Source organism: Physella acuta, unplaced genomic scaffold, assembly GCF_028476545.2.
Source record: "Physella acuta isolate Inbredline_101_S28 unplaced genomic scaffold, ASM2847654v3 ptg000677l, whole genome shotgun sequence".
NCBI classification, from domain to species: Eukaryota; Metazoa; Mollusca; class Gastropoda; family Physidae; genus Physella; species Physella acuta.
Window position 1 is genome coordinate 267,916 of NW_026732196.1, and position 25,149 is coordinate 293,064.

Here is a 25,149-nt window from a genome sequence, read left to right on the forward strand (position 1 = left end):
TCCTTAGATATTAGCATATGTAAAAAGAAATAGACAATGCCCCGTAGTTTGCTGTCTACAAGTCTGGCTTAGGAATTATAAGAGCTGAGATCTTTGTAGCAATTCTATTGCTATCTTACCAACATGATGGATTACCTCAAAGCTACGGTATACGTATTTCATTTTTAATAACCTGCAGCTAAATCTTTCAGAAGCAAAAAGTGATTTTCACACAAGCAGTTTAATATAATTTTAATAGGTTTTATAGAGACTAAATTCTACCCTAGTTAAATACCTTGTGGTGGATTTGATCCAGAGGAGCCACCTGTCGATGGTATACAGATGATAGGTTAAGAATGTTAGGTTTAAAATGTTAGGTTTAGAATGTTAGGTTTACAATGTTAGGTTTAGGATGCTAGATTTAAAAATGTAAGGTTTATAATGTTAGGTTTAGAATCTAACGCTTAGAATGTTAGGTTTAAAATGTTAGGTTCAAAATCTTGTTTATAAAGTTAAATTGAGAAAGTTCTAATATCATGCATATGAAGAAAGTTTTTCTTAGAATTTAAGGTTAAGAAAATTAAAAGTTTAGAAGATTAGGCTTAGTAATGTACTTTTGTGCTTGCATATGTACCATTCATGGGGTTGTCAAGAATAAAATATTTAAAACAACAAACACCAACCAACCTTCATAAGCGCACTTGTACGTTGAACCTATGGGGTTCTTCCCGTTACAGCACTCGTCTTTAGCCTGGAATGTTCCCTTCGTGTCAGAGTTCTCGCGACAGTAGTCCACTTGTGGCACATTCTGGCACTCGCAGTCATCGTCTGGGGGATGAGGGGTGGGGTGGGTGGAGAGGGGTATCGATTAAATGACATAGAAACTCTCAACCTAAATCTTTGCTCTAAGAGTTAACCCGAGTAGGGTGAGAAATGCAATGTAAAAGCACGAAGTTAATTTATTAATAAACATGATAAATAAAGATCTTTATATATATATATATATATATATATATATATATATATATATATATATATATATATATATATATATATATATATATATATATATATATGTATATATATTTATTTATATATATATATACACACACACACACACACACACACACACACACACACATATATATATATATATATATATATATATATATATATATATATATGTGTGTGTGTGTGTGTGTATGTTATATGTTTATTTATACACGTATACAACAGATACATATAAATTCTATGTAATTTAACGCCAGATACTGACTTTGATTCCAGGAACAGTGGTAGTGTCCGGTGATGAAATCTGGACTTAGGTTGTCGCAGCACGTGCGCTTGCCCAGAAAAGTCTTTGATGCCAGGTCACATGACTGGAGATTGTTTCTGTTGGCGGTGGGGCATCTACACACGCCCGCTACAAGGGGAGATAAATGGTTCATAGACGTCATTGGCAAGGGGAGATAGTGTTACAAAGACGTCAGGTATAAAGGGAGATAAATAGTTTAAAAAACATAATGTACAAGGGGAGATAAATTGTTCAAAGACTTCGCGTGAACGCTAAGAGCATTTTTAATTTAATAATGTAGATGTGTAACACGTTAATAAAACATAAGACAAATGTAATTTACACATGTAAATTAGTATTGTGCCTACTTTATTTTTAATATATTGGATCATTATGTTTTACTAATAATTGACACGATCTTTTTTTTGGTATTGTCTTTAGCGATTGTGGTAAATAAGAGAAACATTTGGAGGTATTTTTGTAATATTTTGATATGTGAGAAAGAAAAATATTACACAAAAAGGCATATACCTTTAGCTGGCTGTGTAGGCTGGGGTGGGGGCTGGTTGTTTCCTCTTTTTTTTAAAGCTGTGGATGTTTTAAAATTTTCTCGTTAAAAATGTTGCTAGTTCAAATAATTGACGATTGTACATTAACTTTTTTGGGATACTAGTATTAAAATGGTAAGGTGACGCAAAACAACAACAACAACATTTAATAGTGTAGTCAGCTCTGCTTTTTATTTTTAGTAGTTTAGGAAAGACAAAATTCTGACCATAAAGTTTCAATAACATTAACAACAACAAAAATTAACATTTCAACTCTGTTATATTTTATTTCTAAAACATTATAATCTGATGCAGAGTATATTGCTATAAACAAAATTGGTTGAACATTACTATATTTTTTAGTAAATGAATGAAAATAAAATTACCTTTATAATAATTAAAAAGACCAAAATGACCGCTGGCCGTTGAGACGAAAATCAGCAGCACACACACCTCGAGCAGACGTCCTCTCATGGCGTCAGATAAACGGTTATCACGTGGTTAGCTTTGGTAAAAAATAAAGTAACATTTGGTTTTTAGCCATGGTGGGATGTAAACAGATGGGTGGAAAAACGAAATTTTCTAAATATGTGTATGCTAAAGGATGTCGAGATATTTGTCGGCGTGGAGAGTGGAGAATAATACGATTGAAACGTGATATTGAAGGAAAAACAAACAGAATAATATGTGGCAGTTGATTCATTTAAGATAAATAATTCGTGTTTAATAGTAGGCCTATACAAAACGGTCGTAAGATGCAATAATGAAGTTAGTAGAATGCTATGTTTTAATTCGAGTTTTAAGAGTTTACAAATACGGCAGAAACATTTTTAAATTATTAATTAATCCAATTAATGGCAGAGCCCAACAAGTTGACAAAAAGGACGTCCGTTTCTCTTGGCATTGACTTAACTAACTTCTTAATAAGAGTTGAGCGTGTGTTTAGACCTGTGTTTTTCAAGGTGAGTTTGCTTAGTCCGCGATGTCATCAACTTAAATATTTATGTGATTTTTAATAATTTGCTTAGTTAATTTTTAAAATTTAAAAATGTAAAATTCCTAAATTTTGTAATAATTAATTTTAACAGTAAATTAAGTTACGAATAACAGCAAACAATGATAATAGCAGTCTTATTAAAACCGGAGTGGAGCCTAGTATTAAGTAGAAAAAATATGTATAAACTGTTAGAGTAATCAAACATTTACTCACAAATAGGTTAAAGTGATAGTCGAAGTCCTACACCCCTGTTTTATACCTGTACCAGTAGTTCAATTCAATATGCTTCTTAAGGATTAATTAAAAAAATAACCATTACGACAATCTCTAATTACAGTCAAATTTTCTTTCTGTTTTGTTAGCTTGATGCAGCATAACAGAAATAGAAATCCGGTTACAGTAAGGCCACGCTAAAAAAAAAACTATTTAAAAACAAAAATGTGTACTTAATTGTAAACGGAGATGAACGAAAACTGTAAAATAATGACGTTAGGGAAATAAGAAATCACTTTATAGGACCTCACGTTTCAAATACATTTTGAAGTAAAACAATTTGTATTTAACAAGTGACTGCCACGCATCACTAAGCTAATTATTCCACCTGTTAATGATTACATGCACATTTCCGCTTCACTAGCTTTATTAACATTTAGAACATGCAGGTGGCGGGTAAAATGTTAATTATCAAGCAAATGTGAATATTATTTTCTTGTCTAAAATATCGGGTATCTTATAACATTCGTATCTGATTTTCTGACAGCATGTGAAACAACACTGTGAAGATGGCTGGCAGTTAAAAAAAAACTGCGGCCTCAACTAGTTTTGTTTAGTCAGGCTTAAGGTAAACGAGATAAACTGTAAGCTTGATTTTACTCTCGTACTCTCTCGGGGGAAAAGTGTCTCCCTTTCCCTAACGGGAATCACGACCAGAGGCGGTGCGATCCCTCCCGGCGCCCGGGGCGAACGTACAATTTGGCGCAATCCATATGTATATATATATATATATATATATATATATATATATATATATATATATATATTTATATATATATATATATATATTTATATATATATATATATATATATATATATATATATATATATATATATATATATATAGGTGTATGTGTGTGTGTGTCTGTATGTGTGTGTGTGTGTGTGCGTGCTAGACGTTCCGGAAAAGATTAAATAATTACGGTGTATGTTTTGTGTTCCCTTAAAACTTTACACCAATGGAGGCGACCGAGTCGACGAGAATCCTTCCATAATATTGTTGACATGGATTAAAAACAGACAGGATTTTATAACCATATTAATTATAACTAGGCAAGAGTTTCTTCAAGGCAGTTCTTCGGAAGAGGGGGGGGGGGTGAAGAAAGTCTACCACCCCGCCGAAAATTTCAAGTGTCCCCCCCCCCCCCGGAGAAAAAAGTCTAGAAGAAGCACTGTGGTCGAGTCGGTAAAGCTCATGGTTGCTAAGCCGAAAAGTCTCAAGTTCGAACCCTCGGGCAGTTGAGGCCCGTCAGCTGAGGACAGCCACCAGTTGAGGCTCGTTAGCTGAGGACAGCCACTCTTTTAGGAGAGACAACTGCTGCCTTGCATTTTGTTCTTGGTTGGACAAAGGCTATGGAAGCAAATCCAAAAAAAAAGAAAAGCAGGCTGAAATCGTAGTCAATGGCCCCAATGGCGCATAACCAGTTGACACGTATCCTTAATTGTGATAAATTCGTCTTCTTCTCCTTCTTCGTTCTTAATTTTTAGTTTTGGAAGTGAGCGAGCCTTATCTGGCAGTGGTCTAGCGGTAGAGAGCTGGACTGCTAACCCGTAATTCTCGAGTTCGAATCCGGGTTAGAGCCATAAGACCGTCCCTGAGTCCAACTCTGATGGGTACCTACCTCACGTTAGGGGAAGTAAAGGCGGCTGGGCATAGTGCTGACCACACTATCTCTTCATATGCCGAGGTCACAGAAACAAGTGAACTCTACTTCACTTGCCCCATAGACCGTCAGGTTTGAAAGGGAAACTTTACTTTACTTTTTTACTTCCAACACTAAAAATTAAGAACGAAGAAGAAGACGAATTTTCCCGAAAAATTTTTGCGTCTGTATTTAATCAAACAGGGATCAAATAGGGATTAGACAGGAAACTCATTTTGTTGTAAGTACAGTCTCTATAAGACTATAAATCCTATTGCGTTAATTACAAATGGATGCAGGTTATTTAATTTATATCACAAACTGGATTTAAAGGGAACACCTTAACATAGCATTCTTTCTAACAATAAACTGGTTTATATTTAATGCTCACTTGCTCATTAGCAATGTAGCTATAAGCCAACCAGAGATAATGCACACTATATATTGAAATGTAATAAAAATTCTGCACTGGAATTTATTAAATAATGGTTTATTAGAACAAATGGACGTTTTACTGCTATTTCGCATCTGACAAAACAAGTTCTATTTTGAAAGATTTACAAGCAACACTAATTATTACAAAACTCAAAATCACTTGTTTAATACTTCTCTGAATTTTTAGATGGTTTGGTCTTTGTTTACTTAATAACCTGGGTATAGCAGTCATATATTACGTCACTTGTTAGAATAACTATAACGGCCGTCCACTAATCCTACAATGAACCTAGTTGCAAAGACCGTCCATTTTAGTACTTTTTAAACTAGAAATATCGGCCATCTACTACGTCACTGTTAAAACTAGCAATGACGGCCGTCTAATACGTCACCAGTGAACCTGGCTCTAATGGCCGTCCACTACGTCACATTATAACCTACCTAAAATGGCCGTCCACTTCGTAATTTGCAAATTACAGTTAATAAATCTTCTTTGTAACAAGTAATATAGGATATAACATTGAATAGAGCATACTACATTCCACACATTTAATTAAAACTAGTGAGTAGTTAATTAAAATTCCAAAGCGAGAACATTTCGAAATGAGCAGGTATTAAAAAGGTTTAGCCGGTCGATAAATGATACGTGTCGGACTACCATTGATATATTTTTAATGTAAGCTTGACATACATAGGCGTATCCAAATGATAAGTAAGTGGGTGACTTAGCGAGCAACCGTCCCCAGACCCTTTTTCCGTTTCGACCCATACAGACCGACAGAGTAAACAAGTTCAATAAAAGCTTGTATTAAAACAAAAAATCTTATTGTTCGTACTTTGTGCTAAACTGAGACAGAAATACAAATTTGGAGGTGAGTTCCAGCAGTTTCCAAAGGAGTCAGAATTTTAAAAGTTTGAATTTTTATGCAATTAAAACATCGAAAAGCAACACATTTCTATTTTTGCATGATTTTTATCAGAATGGTAATAGTATAGTAGCTTGTCTAAGTTCATCATCATCGTCTTTTACCGTCGATGCCTAGGGTAAATGGGGCCACCAGAGAAATCCAGTCCTTTGAAACTTTCTCTGCTCCTGTTAGTAGTTTTCTGCTCAAGCTTCATAGTCCTCTTTGATGTGGACAATCGAGCGCCATTGCTGTAACCTCGTCTGGTCTCATCCTTAATACATGGCACATCCAGCGCCATCTTTCTTCACTTAATTCAGAAAGTTTCAATTTCTAAGTCTCCTAGTTCCTAGAAACCTATTGTTAAAGATAGTCTAGGGCCAGTGGTTGCCATTTATTATTCATTGGTAGCCGGCCCGGTAGGCCTACTCACTATACAAAGCATACAATATCTAGATGGAAGAGATGGTTGCTTTCCTGCATTCATTGATCTACAAAAAAAAAAAAAAAAACAGTTAGGACATTATTTTGGAAAAAAATTATCTGCATTCGGTCTCTAACTTAGATAGCCAATTTTTTTTTTGCAGAAAAATCTCGCTTGGCTTTAGTTATGCGTGTTTTATTGTCAGTAATTGACATAATAATTAACCATGCTGTCTAAATATGTGACATCGTATATATATATATATATATATATATATATATATATATATATATATATATATATATATATATATATATATACCACTATGATCTGCAATAATTGTGGCAGAGATTGCCATCCTAGGATTTGCATGACCTGCCACAACAGAGCCTGCACCAAAAGAAAATAACGTCTTAATCTCGTGGCGCAATTTCATTGTCTCACGAGGCAAAATGTACCAACTTCTGAATAGAAGAAAACTAAACACATACCCGTTCTTCGCCACGGTATGGATATGGATATTACCTCAGAGTTTACCGCTGCGCGCGGATGGGGGTCCCCGCATTGAGGTGAATATTCCTTCAACGCATGGCGCTGCGCGCTGGTGTCGGTAGCACTTTGATACTCACGAAAATAAAAATAAAAATTGAGAGCCAATGCTCTCACGAACGTCCGCCCAGATATCTCTCCTTCCCGAACCCAAGGCGTCATCTAAACCGCCGCCGATCGACACGTTCTCCCGTCCGTCCGCGCCCAGGGAGAGACTTCCAAAATCTATAGCGATGACACACTACCACAGGAAGGACTGACACACTACCACCAGCGTTATATTATATAGCTGCATACCCGTGCTCCGCCACGGTAGATGTTTTTTAAATGAATCAAATTGGGAACAGAACAGAACAAAACTAAACACAACACAAACACAACACAACCACAACACAACCACAACACAAAAACAACACAAACACAAAACAAACACAACACAACAATAACACAACAATAACACAAACACAACACAAACACAGATTACATCAATGATAACATGCTTTGTAACACATATAAAAACATGGCGAAATACTTGTGACATGACTCATTGTTAATCAATGTATTGTTTTGTTTGGTCTAATCAAGCATTTGTGGCCGGTGTTAAAATGGCATAGGGGTTGTAAAATCAATACTCATCTCTTGTTACAATTTGTTCAGGGCTGTTCCTAATAGGGGAAACGGCTAATCTATAAAAAAAAAACGCGCCAAATGTAGCTTATATATATATATATATATATATATATATATATATATATATATATATATATATATATATATATATAATTTAAATTGCTTTCTTTTCAAAAGTTTTTGTTTTACTATAAAAATCACAAAAATCACTCAATTTCAATCATTTCAATAGCTTTTTTACAAGCTTTTTATTTCACTCACTGCTTCTGTCTGTCGTCAGTCTGTCGTCAGTCTGTCTGTCTGTCTGTCTAGATCGAAACACCCGAGCAAAATTGCAGGCATTTCTAACTTATAGATACGGTTCGTAGTTGGTACGTTGGTCAAGACATACATTTGTCTTAATTGGTTGCCTAATTAATTTTTTATGAATTGATTACAATTTTGTCCAAATAAGTAGGGTGTCTCATCAAACTATTTCGCACTATTAGACACGCGTCACCACGTTCATTAGGTGCGCAATGGTTTTTAGTCATGCAACTGTATTCTAAATTTAAAACATTTAAGGTACTGAAAAAAATAAATAATAAATAAACCACGAGTGATCTCCCCTAAACTTTCTTGATTATTCTAATATAAAACTACGAGGGATGTCAAATCAGGACAATATTTGTAATCCATTTTTAATTACTTAAACATTTTATATTAGAATGGAATCTCGTAAAAAAAAAGAATTGCACACTAAGTGAACGCCTAATAAAATGTGCATAATAGTGCGGGATATTATTAGTACCTTACAAATTTACGTGCGTTTTTTGAGAAATCGGAATGTTGCCTTGTTTTGAAATATAGGCCATAGAGGAAAATATCAAACAAGCACTATTCGCCTTAATGTTCAGATGTTATAGTACCAAGGATTGCTAACACATTAGCTTAACACATAAGACTACCGTAATTAAAAAAAATATTTGAGAACTACAATGACATTAACAAGGATAATGTTCATCTAGTTATACTTTACAGACATTACAAATTTTTAGTCTACCGGCCTTAACACCATAACTTCAGTGCCATTTCTCTTGTTGTGAAAAATGAATGAATTAAAGGCTCTAGATTTAAAGAATTGTTTCACTTAATTTTATTACAGAACAACAATGAATAAATAACACAATGTTTGCGTTTATCAATTTTATTTTTCATTAAAAACAGTCACCTCAATGATATAATTGTGATAAAATACCAAGTTTAAAAATATAACCCTAACAATAAGTAATGAACATATAAATTAAAGTTTGATTCCTCGTTAGTATAACACACCCAAGGCCTGATAAAGTAAGTCATAATTAAATATATTGAGGAGTAAAAGTATGCAAATTTGATAACCTATACATTTAGTAATGATAACAAATATTTTAAATAAGAATAAAACCATTTTTAATTAAACCATAAATTAGAAGGTGGTTAACGTGAACTTTCTGGTTATTGTTCATCGTATTCGTATTGGTCTGTTTCTTGCGCGGCCTTAGACACTGGAAACAAAATAATTGAAACATTAGTTATGTGACGTCAATATCATTCACATAATCAACTCTACGAATCAAATATATCAGTTATACAGTTCATCCAAGACATGGGAACATCGTTTATAAGTTAACTATCTTAAATAGAAAAAGACCAAAATGCAAGCAAGAAAAGAGATTTGAATGAAATTTCCAGCTTACTATTTCATGCCCAGATTGCCACAGAAACAACAGAACTGAATGAAACTAATTTGCCATCGCATGCTCCGAGGGCTATAGAAACTTGAAGACTTGAATGAAATCTAAGACTTACCATCGCATGATCTGATCAGAGGCGTAGCGACCCTTCCCGGCGCCCGGGGACATACTTTCAATTTGGCGCCCCCCTCGGGAGCAAATTTTCGATTTGCACCCCCCTCGAACTTTTCATTTGCACCCCCCCCCCTCAAACTTTCGATTTGCACCCCCCCCTTCGAACTTTTCATTTGCACCCCCCCTCAAACTTTCAATTTGGCGCCCCCCCCCCCCCTAAGGTCGGCGCCCGGGGACATATGTCCCCCCCCCCCCCGCCCCCCCCCCTCGCTACGCCTCTGGATCTGATGCAACAGAAACTAACAGAACTGAATGAAATCTACGACTTAACATCACATGCCCTGACGGCAACAGAAACTATCAGAACTAAACTCCAACTTACCATCCCCTGCCCTGACGGCAACAGAAACTAACAGAACTGAATGAAATCTACGACTTAACTTCACATACTCTGATGCAACAGAAACTATCAGAACTAAACTCCAACTTACCATCCCCTGCCCTGACGGCAACAGAAACTAACAGAACTGAATGAATTCTACGACTTAACTTCACATGCTCTGATGAAACAGAAACTAACAGAACTAAACTCCAACTTACCATCACATGCCCTGACCGATATCGCCTTCTTGATGTTGTCCAGGGCGTTGAACCCGGTGACCGTGAAGACGTTCTTGGCGTCGCTGGCCACACTGTTCAGTTCCTCCAGGACGTACTTGCCGACCCCAATGGAGAAGATGTTGACACCCTGCTCCTTCAGTCGCTCAGCTGACTCAACAGCTGGGATATAAACACCGGAAGTTAGCAGTGAGTACACGTTTAAAGGGTCTCAAAACTGAAAGGGCCCATTAGAAATTTAATTTTTTAATTGCTTATACTTTAGTTTTGTTTGCATCGTTTAAAAAAACCCAAAGGGAAACCAAGTTTAATGCCACCACCAAAGCGATAAGATTGAAACCTTGCTTTAAACTTAGTATAAACAGGATTGTGTGGGTGGTGGTGTATTGGCTTACATGATGGGACTCGAGGGATGTATGTTACTTGCATTAAGGAAAAGTCGATGTAAGGGCTTACATATATAGAATGATCTATGGGACTTACAATAAAATGTGATGATTTAATGAGTGATAATGTGTGTTCTTTTATACAGAGAGTGATATATGAGACTTGTATTTGGCTTTGCGTTTAGTCAATGGTAAGTGATTATGGGACCTAGACTTTTACAGGAGTAAGTGCCTACTTTACGACATTCACGTCACTGAAAATATTTAATGACTTACTCAACTTTGGTTGGTCAAATTGTCCGTCAGTCATAAATAAAATAATTTTGTGACTTACTCAACTTAGGTTGGCCAGATTGTCCATCAGTCATAAATAAAATAATTTTGGCCGCATCGTCCCTGCCTCCAGCCTCGGTCTCAAACATGGCGTGCTCGGAGATGAGGTTAAAGGCCAGGTGGGTGTTGGTGGTGGAGTTGATGTATCGAGTCAGTAGAATGGCCTGTTGATACAAGTGGTCGGGTTTTGTGGTGACATGATACATCAGGGAAACAAACTATACAAGTCATACGGTCTAGCGTTATCAAAGTATCGTCCCTCTAGTTGTAAGACCTGTATTGAACTTCACGAACAGTTTAGTGGGTCACGTGTGAGCTACACAGCAACCAATAAAGTCAAAGAATTCTGCTCCTATTTTTAAACCGTGTTTATACTATCTGTGTTATGAAAATTTACTTTCTAACAAATAAATTGAAGATCCCCTTTTAATCATGACGATCCACTGAGTACAGGAAGAAAAGGACCTGTTTCTTCACCTTGGTATATGAAAAGACTTTGTGTTCGACACTATGCCAAGACGCCTTTACTTTCACTTGCCTGAGATGAGTACCCGTGAGAGGCGGGTGGACTCAGGTACATCCTGCAGACTCAAGTCTGGACTGAGATCCGAACTTGAGACTTGCGGGTTCATAGCAAATTGCTCTACACCCCAACCACGCAGACACATACCATCTAACAAAGACCCCGGAACATCACAGTCATAAAAAGGGTTTCACACCTTACAATTTTATAACACGATCTTTGAAATATTACAACTAGGTTACCTCTGTGACTTCACTTTGTTTTGTGTAGTCTTTTAGGTCAAACACTTTTTCCGCTGTGTTGCTAAAAATAACGCTGCCAATAGCGGCGAGGTCATTGCCCAAGGGGAAGTTACTGGCGATTTCTGCAGCAAACTTGAGCTGAAGTTGGTAGTTGACGGGGCCGATACTGCCAGAGGAATCCAAGCAGAAGATGATGTCCACCTTGATGGGGCAGGGGTTCACAGGGGCTGATGGGAAATATGTTGCGATTACAATACACATGTAAATACTCGTTAGTAAGTGGGAAACATCCTGTTGTATTTACAATTCAGCATAGATTTTCAGATTAGAAATTCTCAAATTGGATACATATTTATTTTTAAAAATTACATAATTAAAGTAGCTCTTTGCGGTTTTGAAATATTTTTTTTTTATAAAATATTAATACTTCTTTTAAAGATAAGGTTTTAGTTTCATATTTTAAATCAGAGGTAATCCTTTTTAAGTACACTGTTTCCTTCTTTTAAAACAATCTTGCCCCAACGAAAACAAACTGTACTTTATTTTGTTATCAAGAATGTTGATCCATAAATGGAACGATTAGATTAACATAAATTTTAAAAAATCTTACGTGGTAAAGCAGCAGGCACATCTGAAAATTAATAAAAAATTATTTTTTTTCTGCATAATTAGTAAATATCCAGTAAAGAAGCTAAAATAACACTGACTAAACATCCATTAAAGAAGTTAAAATAGCATTCATTAAACATCTGACAGGCTATAAAAGTTCGAGGACAAAAAAAAAACTCACCAGGAAGTGGTATCCTTGGAGGTTCAACTGCCACATTTGGAGCTGTTTTATTAAAAACAAAACAGAAACAGTGGTTATATTTTTACAATCACATTTCTCTTAATCTCTACTCATGGTCAATATTTGGTCACAGTCTATGGTCAGTCTTATGTTTTATTCTTTGTCTAGTGTTGTCAAAAGTATTTCATTGTCATCGGTCAAATTGTATGCAGTTCTTGTAACAGTGTTCCTATTCTATCTAATATATAAAGCTCAGTTCTGTAACGTGTGGCAAAAAAGTTTGTCGTTGACACTTCTATGGATTTAAGTGTTAGATTTTTTATCGTGCTCATAGTCTAAAGTTACGAGTCAAAAAATTACCATTGAAAGTCTTTAAAAACAATTTTCACTCTATTTACTTAGAAGAATAATTTTCAATTATGAACGCGACATAAAATTTTTAAAAAGTGTATCGACGTTTATAAAATTTCTAAAATTGTGTCGGAAATGTATTGACTGCACAGTTACTTCCCTTTAATAAAAAAAATTCTTAAGAAAAAAGAATTTACATTTTATTACTTTGTTTTTGGTGTTAAGAAAAAAATAATAATTACATAATTAGCGGGGATTGATTAAGTGCAATGTCGTTAGGTATTTTTAACACTGCCTTTTATTTATTCTATACACTGAACATACTGTTCAATAATTTTTTTTTTTTTTTTAAAATCAATAACATTTAATAAGCCAGGTCCTACAAATCCTATATGTTTATTTCTTTCCATTTACGGATAAGCTTGGAGTATTATCATTTTTGTTCACTAAATTGAAACAGGCGCGTCCGCCGGCGCCCTTGCACGGTTCGATTTGGCACCCTGGGCTATCATGTGAGCACTATGCTGCATAATTTTGTTTTGAACAGTGCGATAGACAATGGATAAGAAAGGTTACTATAGTCTTTAAGTGAATCAAATCCGGGCGTCCTCCGGCACCCCGACAGGGTGCTATTTGGCGCCCCGGGCCTTCCGGTGTACGCTATGGTATCTACGTTCGCGTGAGTTCCAAAGACTATGAATAAGTTATGTACTATAGTCGTTTACTAAGTTCAATCAGGCGGTGACGTCATGGTGCGTCCTCTGGCGCCCAGACAGGGTGCTATTTGGGGTCCCGGGCCTCCCGTGTTCGGTTTCGCGCCTACGTTCATTAAAGTGAGTGCAAAAGACTATGAATAAGTTGGGGTACTATAGTCGTTTATTAAGCTGAAACAGGCGATTCCGCCCCGGGCTAGACTCTGAGCACTGTGCGTTTATGTTCGCGTTAGTGTTTTCTTTGTGTTTAGGTTGGGTTTGCGTTAGTGGTTGCGTTTTGATTTGGTTCGTTTTTGTTCTTTCTTTTTTCGTTTTCGTTTGTGTTTTATTTTCTTTGCGTTTGTGTTTGTATTAGTGTTTGTGGTTGGTTTTGCGTTTGTATTTGGTTTGTTTTCGTTTGTTTTTTCGTTTGTGTTTTTTTTTTGGGTTTGTGGTTGGTTTTGCATTTGGATTTGGTTTGTTTTCGTTGCTTTTTCGTTTGTTTTTTTCTTTGTGTTCGTATTGGTGTTTGTGGTTGTGGTTGGGTTAGTTGTTAGGTTTTTGTTTTCGTTTGTATTTGTAATTGTGTTAGCGTTATGTTTGCGTTTTGTTGTTTTGGTTTTGGTTTGGGTGTGCAATGCCGGGTTTATGATGATTACTAAACAAACAGGTAATGGTCTTTAACAGAAAGGTTTTTCACAGAAGCCAGAGCAGGGCCTGGCCGGGACGGCTAGTCTAATATATAAAGCTCAGTTCTGTAACGTGTGGCAAAAAAGTTTGTCGTTGACACTTCTATGGATTTAAGTGTTAGATTTTTTATCGTGTTCATAGTCTAAATTTACGAGTCAAAAAATTACCATTGAAAGTCTTTAAAAACAATTTTCATTCTATTTACTTAGAAGAATAATTTTCAATTATGAACGCGACATAAAATTTTTAAAAAGTGTATCGACGTTTATAAAATTTCTAAAATTGTGTCGGAAATGTATTGACTGCACAGTTACTTCCCTTTAATAAAAAAAATTCTTAAGTAGAAAGAATTTACATTTTATTACTTTGTTTTTGGTGTTAAGAAAAAAATAATAATTACATAATTAGCGGGGATTGATTAAGTGCAATGTCGTTAGGTATTTTTAACACTGCCTTTTATTTATTCTATACACTGAACATACTGTGCAATATTTTTTTTTTAAATCAATAACATTTAATAAGCTAGGTCCTACAAATCCTATAAGTTTATTTCTTTCCATTTACGGATAAGCTTGGAGTATTATCATTTTTGTTCACTAAATTGAAACAGGCGCGTCCGCCGGCGCCCTTGCACGGTTCGATTTGGCACCCTGGGCTATCATGTGAGCGCTATGCTGCATAATTTTGTTTTTAACAGTGCGATAGACAATGGATAAGAAAGGTTACTATAGTCTTTAAGTGAATCAAATCCGGGCGTCCTCCGGCACCCCGACATGGTGCTATTTGGCGTCCCGGGCCTTACCGCGTACGCTATGGTACATACGTTTGCGTAAGTGAGTTCAAAATACTATGAATAAGTTATGTACTATAGTCGTTTACTAAGTTCAATCAGGCGGTGACGTCATGGTGCGTCCTCTGGCGCCCAGACAGGGTGCTATTTGAGGTCCCGGGCCTCCCGTGTTCGGTTTCGCGCCTACGTTCATTAAAGTGAGTGCAAAAGACTATGAATAAGTTGGGGTACTATAGTCGTTTATTAAGCTGAAACAGGCGATTCCGCCCCGGGCTAGACTCTGAGCACTGTGCGTTTATGTTCGCGTTAGTGTTTTCTTTGTGTTTAGGTTGGGTTTGCGTTAGTGGTTGCGTTTTGATTTGGTTCGTTTTTGTTCTTTCTTTTTTCGTTTTCGTTTGTGTTTTATTTTCTTTGCGTTTGTGTTTGTATTTGTGTTTGTGGTTGGTTTTGCGTTTGTATTTGGTTTGTTTGCGTTTGTTTTTTCGTTTGTGTTTTTTTCTTTGGGTTTGTGGTTGGTTTTGCATTTGGATTTGGTTTGTTTTCGTTTGCTTTTTCGTTTTTTTTTCTTTGTGTTCGTATTGGTGTTTGTGGTTGTGGTTGGGTTAGTTGTTAGGTTTTTGTTTTCGTTTGTATTTGTAATTGTGTTAGCGTTATGTTTGCGTTTTGTTGTTTTGTTTTGGTTTGGGTGTGCAATGCCGGGTTTATGATGATTACTAAACACACAGGTAATGGTCTTTAACAGAAAGGTTTTTCACAGAAGCCAGAGCAGGGCCTGGCTGGGACGGCTAGTAAAAGATAAACGTCAATCAGGGAAGGTGCAAACACTACCGTCTTTAACTTAATAAATCTGGCAACAATGTTGTTTCCTATACGTTTATTTTTCTATCTGTTCTAAAATATATTCAATTTTTCTAATTAATCATGTGATAAAAGGTTTACCTTCAACATTGTTAGCACCTAATCAGAAGAAAAAATGTGCATTTTAATTTCAGCATTACAGAAAAGAAATATCTGAAATTTTTGTAACTATCAAAGACTAACAAATAGAACAAAGTAAATCAGAGTGCGTCTTATAATATGTACAACAGAAAGTATTCGTAAATTTAAAACACAGCTAAAGAAAACAAATGAACAGTATATATTTATAGATCAAAATGTCCTCTTAAATGCGAAATTATTTAAAGCTGTAATCTTGAATATACTCACCAACATCAGTGACTTCATTGACAGCTGCAACCATAAAAAGAGTTTTAAATTTAAAATACAAAGAAAAATGATTTATAGAACAAGTAAATAATACGAATTGTTTAGATTTTCTAGAAATAATAATATTCTATTTTATGAAAAAAATATTTTTATATAATTTGCATTTAAAAAATCTTGAAAATATAATTTTGTTTTCAATTGTTGGTATATTTTCCTAACTAATTTAAGGATTGCACAAATTTGAATGTATTCCTTAGCTCACAAGAAACTAAAAGATCCTCACTTTCACAAATATGCGTGGACAAAGTTCGCCTGATGCTGCTAAGAGCGTCAAAGTCAGCGGCCTTGAAGATATCGGAATTGCTGGAGGCGATGGCCCTCAGTTCCTGCAGGAAAGCCTGGGCGATGCCGATAGCGATGATCTGAACTCCAGAGTTCTTCACAGAAGCTGCCGCTCTGTTCGCTGGCAACAACATGAATATACAAATGTTACACATACATCTAAGAGAATAGCATCTTTCCTTGATTTAAAATAAGATTTTCATCAAAGGGGATCCGCATAAAAGGCCGACATCGACAAAAGGCCGACACGGACAAAGGTCCGAAATGAAATATGACCGATATAAAAAAACCGATATCAAAATAACCAAAAAAAAAACCCCGACATCCAAAAGGCCGACTTAACATTACTGTGTTAATGTTTTATAAATTTTAATTTATATTATTGTAAACGTTTTTTTAAATAATATATTTATAAAATATAATTTTATTGATAACATTGTATCAATATAAATACCATCGTCTTTTTCTATTATTTTAAAAGTAGTCAATATATAAAACAATAGTTTAAAGCAAAATAGTATCAATACGACTAAAAAAAATTATTATTTAAAAAGTATGACTTATTAATCTAAATTTTATTTCTAAATATGTATTAATATAAAATAAATGTATATTTTATGCGTCGTTTTTTCTACACGACAGTTGTATTAAAACTCCCCAAAATGTAACGTACTGTTGAACACATTGTTGGATCTTCCATCAGTCAAGACCACAACGACGCGCTTGGCGTTTGCCCGACCACCAGAAGCGGCGCCGAAGACGTTCTTCTCGACAATGTAGTTGAGTGCCAGGTCTGTGCTGGTGCTGCCTTCAAGGTACGGCGCGGCCAGTATGGCCTGAATGTGAACATAGCACAGGTAGACTTACAATATATAACCTCGGGATAGTTTGGTGTTAGGATATTAAAAAAATCTGAATATAACTCAGGTAGACTTTAAACATACAGTATAATATATACGGTAACTTTGAATAGTGTTATAGGCTAACTTGGATATGATATTATTTGAAAAAATAATACCTAACCTTAGCAATGGCGTCTTTTGCTTGTAATATTACTCTTTCCTTACCCCAGTATGACGCTTTAGATATACTACTGCTGTGTCCTTCCTTAGTAATGGCGTCTTTGGTTGTGTATGTCCTACTTTAGTTATGTCGTCTTTGGTTGTGTGTGTCTTACCTTAGAAATGGCGTCTTTGGTTGTAATATTGCTCTTTCCTTACCTCAATATAACGCTTTAGATATACTACTGCTGTATCCTACCTTAGTAATGGCGTCTTTGGTTGTGTATGTCCTACCTTAGAAATGGCATCTTTGGTTGTGTATGTCTTACCTTAGAAATGGCGTCTTTGGTTGTGTATGTCCTACCTTAGAAATGACGTCTTTGGTTATAATATTGCTCTTTCCTTACCTCAATATAACGCTTTAGATATACTACTGCTGTGTCCTACCTTTGTAATGGCGTCTTTGGTTGTGTATGTCTTACCTTTGTAATGGCGTCTTTGGTTGTGTATGTCTTACCTTAGTAATGGCGTCTTTGGTTGTGTATGTCCTACCTTAGAAATGGCGTCTTTGGTTGTAATGTCTTACCTTAGTAATGGCGTCTTTGGTTGTGTATGTCTTACCTTAGTAATGGCGTCTTTGGTTGTGTATGTCTTACCTTAGTAATGGCGTCTTTGGTTGTAATGTGTCCTACCTTAGAAATGGCGTCTTTGGTTGTGTATGTCCTACCTTAGAAATGGCGTTTTTGTTGAAATGTGTCTTACCTTAGAAATGGCGTCTTTGGTTGTGTATGTCTTACCTTAGTAATGGCGTCTTTGGTTGTGTATGTCCTACCTTAGAAATGGCGTCTTTGGTTGTGTATGTCCTACCTTAGTAATAGCGTCTTTGGTTGTAATGTCTTACCTTAGTAATGGCGTCATTGGTTGTGTATGTCCTACTTTAGTTATGTCGTCTTTGGTTGTGTATGTCTTACCTTAGAAATGGCGTCTTTGGTTGTGTGTGCCTTACCTTAGTAATGGCGTCTTTGGTTGTGTATGTCTTGAGGTCAAACAACTTCTGGACCTGGGTGCTGAAGAGCAGAGCGCCGACCTTTGCCCCCTTGTTGCCTATGGTGAAGGGCTGGATCAGGTTGGAGACAAACTGAAGCTGCTTCTTGTAGTTGCCTTTTCCTATGCTGCCGGAGGCGTCCATGACGAAGAAGAGATCGACCAACGCTGCACACTGAGCTGGGAATTAGGAAAAAAAATATGGGAATCAGAAACTTTTGTGCTGAGAAATAGTGTTATAAATGGGAATTAGGTACATACTAATATGGTAAATAGAGTAGAAATTAATGGAAATAGGTAAACACTGCAATGGAAAGCAAAGTATGAAGGTTGGGAATGACTTAACAGCTCTTGTGATTAAAACCGATTGTATGGTTTTGTCGCTTTTTAATATGAAACAGGGCGATTTATTGAAGATGCTTCATGGTAATAAAAATGCATATCATTATTCGCATCAGAAAACTTACAATCATTAAAAATCAAAACTTATGTGGGTTTTATCGTAGTTAAGATACATTTGTTTAATAACTTTCTCTGATTATTCATGATATACTATTGATGAATATAAGTTCACTGCTTATCAAACTAAAGAAACAAAATATAAAATTGTAGAGTTTATTGTCAGATGTATTGAGTTATTAAAAATGGTTTTTGTCATACCTTCAGCCGGAGGTGCTTCTGTAAGGAAAAAAAAACAGGTAAAATATTAGAAGTACTAAACAAGTTGAATAAAGGTAGCCTACTAATTAAGTCAAATATTAAAAGTACTAAACAAGTCGAATACAAGGTAGCCTACTAATTAAGTCAAATATTAGAAGTACTAAACAAGTCGAATACAAGGTAGCCTACTAATTAAGTCAAATATTAGAAGTACTAAACAAGTTGAATACAAGGTAGCCTACTAATTAAGTCAAATATTAGAGTGCTAAACAAGAGTACTAAAATAAGCTTTTTTTTCTTCAAAAAATACGCTTAGCTGCCTCTATTACAGACAAAATAAAAAGTCTTTTAAGCGTCACAGTTTTGTATAGTCAAGTTTATAAGCCTTTTGTCTGTAATGGTTTAACTACCTACCTGGCGTTATGATAACTGAAAAATGATGAAGTGTAATTATTAGAATTGGTTGAATTTCAATTATACAGGATATATATATATATATATATATATATATATATATATATATATATATATATATATATATATATATATATATATGTTTTATATATGGCAGCAGTGCATTTGTAATATAAATGATATCTACCCTAACGTTAAAAGGTATCCACCCATCTCTTGCTATTCTATTGACACTGACCTTTGATCGTACGTTCTATAATTTTCACGATGATCGTCCACAGACCGTCAAAAGACACGGCGCTAAAGAAACTGCTGGTGCTACTGGAGATCTCTTGAAGGTCCGCGCTGCCCTCAGTTCCCACAGAGACGGTGATGATGAGCACGCCTCGGTTCTTTAAGCGGTTGGCTGCTGCTAGGGCTGGAATCAAAGATATTTATTACCTACTTACATTGTATATCTTACTGCAGGCTTATAGGGCTGGAATTAAAGACATTCATGTCTGTTTACATTGTGTAGTTAACTACAGGCTACTATAACTATATTTTTAAATCACATCAAATCTTAAAGCGTGAACGTCAAATAAAGAAAATAGATGAGTGATACGATTTTAAAGTTGTAAAGGGGTTTAGAAACTTGGTACATTGCTTAATGACAAGTGAACATGAAATCAAATAATTCACGAAACAATAAATTTCTACAATGTAAGGTATTTAAATTTAGCAATAAGTTTCAGATCTAGATTTACCAACTGGTGTTGTTACCTGCAGTATTGTTATACGACTACTAACACCTTTCTATATTCTTATATATTTGCTGAAGTTATCAACTACCTTGTGTGTTTTAATTAATACGTTATAGAAACCTCTGTTACGTCACTCACTCTTTGCTTTGTTCGAGCATTTGCTCCCACCAATCAGAATGAGAATATCCGGGGCATCAGCGCGACCTCCAGCCTCGATGTCAAACAAGTTACTTTCTATCATCAGATCGAGGGCCAGGTGAGTGTTTGTCTCACGTCTCTTGTTTATTCTTTGGGCGTAGTAGATCTCCTGTAATGATCATTAGGCATAGTTAATTAGAATCATTACCCTATCTTACCTAAAATAAAAACCGATAGTAACTTAAGAAAACAAGCATTATTTTCAAGTCAAATTTGTATTTGTGCGTGCATTTTAAATATTTCAATTTTTCTTTAAATGTAAACAATACGCTGATGAAAAGCTTAAATTTTAACATTTATAGGTTTAAAACATCATTTAACATAAAGTCTTTAAAATAAGTGTTTCAACATTTTATTGGATGGGACGTTTTTACCTAAGCTGACACGAAAGTCTCGAGTTCGTATCCGGGTTAGTCCTTGAGTCCACCAACTCTAATGGGTACCTAACTCATGTTAGGAAAAGTAAAGGCGGCTGGGCAAAGTGCTGACCACACCTTTCTTTCATATGCCGATGTCAAGAAACATATGAGCTTACTTCATCTGCCCAATGGATCACTAGGTCTAAAGAGATCTGAAACTTCTTACTTAAATACATGCCATTTTACTATTTTTTCTAATGGCATCGTGAAAAGAAAGAGCCCACCTTACCCTGGCCACGTCCTTGTTGTTGTTGAACGTGCCCAAACTGCAGATTTTTTTAGGCACGTCACCGAAGAGCAGCGCTCCAAACCTGGCAGAAGTGTCGCCAACGGAAAAGTATTTCGCGAAGTCCGCGGCAAATTTGCAGCCCTTACGGAAGTTTGTCTCCTCAATCCCACTGGAGGCGTCAATTGCCAGTAGAATATCTCCGTAGATCTTACGTTTTTCTTTCAGAACCGATTGGATTTCTTTGCCAAAAGATGCTGAAAAACAGTTGATATATTATGGATAAACGAGTGTCATTATAACCTACTTATAACATACATTTTCCAAAAAGGAAAAAAATTATATTATTTTACAAATTGGCATGAATAGGAATTATTATTAAATAAATATTGTATTGCATTAGTGATTCATTGGTAAAATTGAAGAAACTTTTATTATAGTTGAATTTAAAACAGAACTTACAAAAATCAAGAATAGGCTTTGACCAATAGATTTCAAAATCTTCAATTTCAATGCCGCCTAAAGGGATATAGAATAGAAAAATACACACTTTTGTTAAACATTACTAATCTCTCTCTCTCTCTCTCTCTCTCTCTCTCTCTCTCTCTCTCTCTCTCTCTCTCTCTCTCTCTCTCTCTCTCTCTCTCTCTCTCTCTCTATATATATATATATATATATATATATATATATATATATATATATATATATATATATATATATATATAATTTAATTAAGTAAGTATAAATATTAATGGAATAAAATAAATGACTAGAAATATGAAATAAATCAACAGCTTCCGTGATTACCTTTTCCTGGTAATTGACGATGGCCGAACCTATTTCGGAACCAATGTCCAAGACCAAGGCCTAGACCATGTCCTTTTCCACGTCCTCGTCCAAGGCCTAGACCTATTCCATGCCCCTGTCCTTGTATTTGTCCTTGCCCTTGCACTTTTCCACGTCCATGTCCAAGACCTAGACCTAGACCTAATCCACGCCCTTGACCTTGACCATGACCTTGTTCTTGCCCTTGCCCATGTCCTAGACCTAACCCAAGACCTATTCCGTGACCTTGACCGCCACCACGGATCTCGCCCCCAACTTTGATACCACCACGCTCACCTCCTTTAAAACCACCCCCACCCCCAATGAGAATTTCTTGCTGCCCGTTAAGTCTCCCCCCACCCCCCACGTTGACTTGACCACCGTTCTGACCTCTGACTTTGTTACCAACTGAGGAGTTCACAAAAGGAGATCGTTAGTTCACAAAAGGTGATCGTTAGTTCACAAACAACTATAATGTGATTCAAACTCCTGGTCTTTAATTAACTACTTCATTTTTCTTTTCGTTCACTATTGCAATTACTAAAAGTACTTAAGTTTTAATAATGTAGCCAGCACGTCCTATTATATATATATATATATATATATATATATATATATATATATATATATATATATATATATATATATATATATATATATATATATATCCAATGATTCAAACAGCTACCCAGATGTAAAGTTTAAATAAGCTTAAAACGTACACAGTAAACCAAAGTGTCCAGTAACTTCAGCAGACACCAGGGCTAAGACAAATAGCCGTAATAAACAAATCGCCATCTTGAGTGAGACGTCAATCTAAAAATAAAACATGGAGATATAAAGCAACACAAATAGCCGTTATAAAACTTCTTTTGAGTGATCATGTCAAAGATCTGACGAAAAGTAGTTAACGAAGTGATGTAAACTGATGCGATAAATTATTTGCAGATGAACTAATCATTCTCTTTTTTGTATAAATATAGGTACAGATATTTCTTTATTTTCATTGTTTGTTAGTTTTTTAAATGTATTTCTACACCATTTATCCTGTCACCATAAACATGTGTGAGCTTGTAAAGTATACAACATCAAGAGGCTTCTAACGGCACCCCAGAGATCGTGTGAAGGCGCTTACATTCGTTTCAAAGAGGGCCCTACTTCAGTGATACGGTAGGCCAGGGGCGTAGCGAGGGGGGGGGGGGGGGGGGCGGGGGGTGCGGACCGCACCGGGTGACACCACTTAGGGGGGTGACACCAAGGCAAAAAATAGCACCCGACCTCGCTACGCCACTGCGGTAGGCTCCTATACTCGATGACTCAGCCGGACCAAGGATGGCACACGGCACCCCTAAAGTAGTTTAACCGGCTGTTTATCATATTTTCCAGGTCTATTGCAATCATTAAAATACTCGGAATACACCAGGTGACAAGTGAATGAGCGACCCAGTAATGCATTATTATATTTATATAAACTCTTTTTACTAAACTAATTTTAAAGTTTTAGTATATATATATATATATATATATATATATATATATATATATATATATATATATATATATATATATATATATATATATATATATATATATATATATATATATATATATATATATATATATATATATATATATATATATATATATATATATATATATATATATATATATATATATATATATATATATATATATATATATATATATATATATATATATATATATATATATATATATATATATATATATATATATATATATATATATATATATATATATATATATATATATATACATGTTTCTTATTATATATCTATAATTTATGTTACTTTCAGCGTGAAGCAATCGCATGACTGAAACACGTTTTTTATTGAACTCACGAATCTGTCTGTAAGAAGATGACATTATTGTAGTGGCGTAGCGAGGTCGGGTGTCACCCGGTGCGGCACTTAATGGTGTCACCCCCAGAGGCGTAGCGACCTTTCCCGGGGACAAACTTTTAAGTTTTCAATTTGCACCCCCCCTCAAATTTTCGATTTGCACCCCCCCCCTTCAAGTTTTGTTTATATATTTTGCTATTTTTGCCTTGGTGTTACCCCCCTAAATGGTGTCATCCGGTGCGGTCCGCACCCCCGCCCCCCCCCCCCCCCTCGCTACGCCCCTGCATTATTGTATTGTATGTAGTAATCATCAATTTATTTTAAAAATAATTGAAAAAAAATTATTTAAAAGTAACTTCCAATAGCATTGTCATCGGATCTTGAACTACATGTCAAGTAAGGAACAGAACTGTTCGGTAAATTGTGCTAAATCCCGATCGCGGATTTCGATCCACAAACTTGGCTGCTACTAAATAACAACTTACAATAAAGATATCTTCAAACATATAAATGTACATTATAAGCGCCGTTATATCAGTATTGATTTAATCATAAAATAATAGACAAATTGTAATTTATAACAAGAAAAAGTATCCTATTTTAAGCGTGAACATTTCTGGCCTTCAGTTTGAGCTTGATTCTGGGTAGCCTACAAATCCCAAATAATACCAGTGCGTTGAGAATATAACCCATGGGCGATGTGAGGTAGTACTGGTCACTGGAATTTACCCAACAGCTAAATGCTCTGATATAAATCAACTTCGCCGCGTAGATGTATCACACGGCGGCCCTGTTGTATAACGCAATGTACAGCTTGTTTTGTTGATTGAGGTTTCTTTAGTTCATTTTCAATGATAAGATTGTATCACAGACTATAATTTTTAAAGAATTTTAATGTTTTCTTTAAATTACATGTTCTGTTTTTAGTTGAGCTTCCTTTCAATATAGTTTCAGTTATGAGGGTCCGCCTTATAACGTATTGGCTACTGTCTCCATAGATAAACCAGAGGACACGGGCAATCTATACTTTCTTTTCCTGTTTGTTTTCTTGTTCCTCTTTAAAAAAAAAAACTGACACAAAATATTTGTACTTACCACCAAAATGTCAGCCTCACAGTTTAGTGACAACACAAACCTTAGACTGAGCTCGGGGGCTTTAATATAGGTGTAAAAATCTTATCACATTTGGTGCCAAAAAAATAATTAAAATTGTGTAAAAAACTGCGTCGTGTCAGAGATGTAATGCACCGTGGGGAATTTAAATGTCACG

At 35.5% G+C, this 25,149-nt stretch overlaps 1 protein-coding gene and 1 long non-coding RNA gene across 2 annotated transcripts; both read right to left on the reverse strand.

The window, feature by feature from the left end:
* Window positions 1–670: 670 nt before the first annotated feature.
* LOC131949171 (uncharacterized) lies at window positions 671–1,857 on the reverse strand. The gene is made up of 3 exons (XR_009388126.1): window positions 1,805–1,857; window positions 1,256–1,402; window positions 671–807 (listed from the first exon to the last, which is right to left on the reverse strand). It is a non-coding gene; the product is annotated as an uncharacterized LOC131949171 (long non-coding RNA).
* Window positions 1,858–8,847: 6,990 nt separating this feature from the next.
* LOC131949182 (collagen alpha-5(VI) chain) lies at window positions 8,848–25,078 on the reverse strand. Its single transcript, XM_059310970.1, has 20 exons — window positions 24,975–25,078; window positions 22,722–22,815; window positions 21,982–22,407; window positions 21,637–21,693; window positions 21,178–21,431; window positions 20,470–20,638; window positions 19,827–20,006; window positions 19,589–19,603; window positions 19,175–19,192; window positions 18,477–18,694; window positions 17,143–17,305; window positions 16,411–16,590; window positions 16,128–16,151; window positions 15,861–15,878; window positions 12,399–12,440; window positions 12,219–12,239; window positions 11,609–11,835; window positions 10,845–11,007; window positions 10,107–10,286; window positions 8,848–9,203 (listed from the first exon to the last, which is right to left on the reverse strand). The coding sequence occupies exons 2-20, from the start codon at window positions 22,795–22,797 to the stop codon at window positions 9,154–9,156; spliced, it is 2,481 nt and encodes an 826-aa protein (XP_059166953.1). The 5' UTR covers window positions 22,798–22,815; window positions 24,975–25,078; the 3' UTR covers window positions 8,848–9,153.
* Window positions 25,079–25,149: the final 71 nt, after the last annotated feature.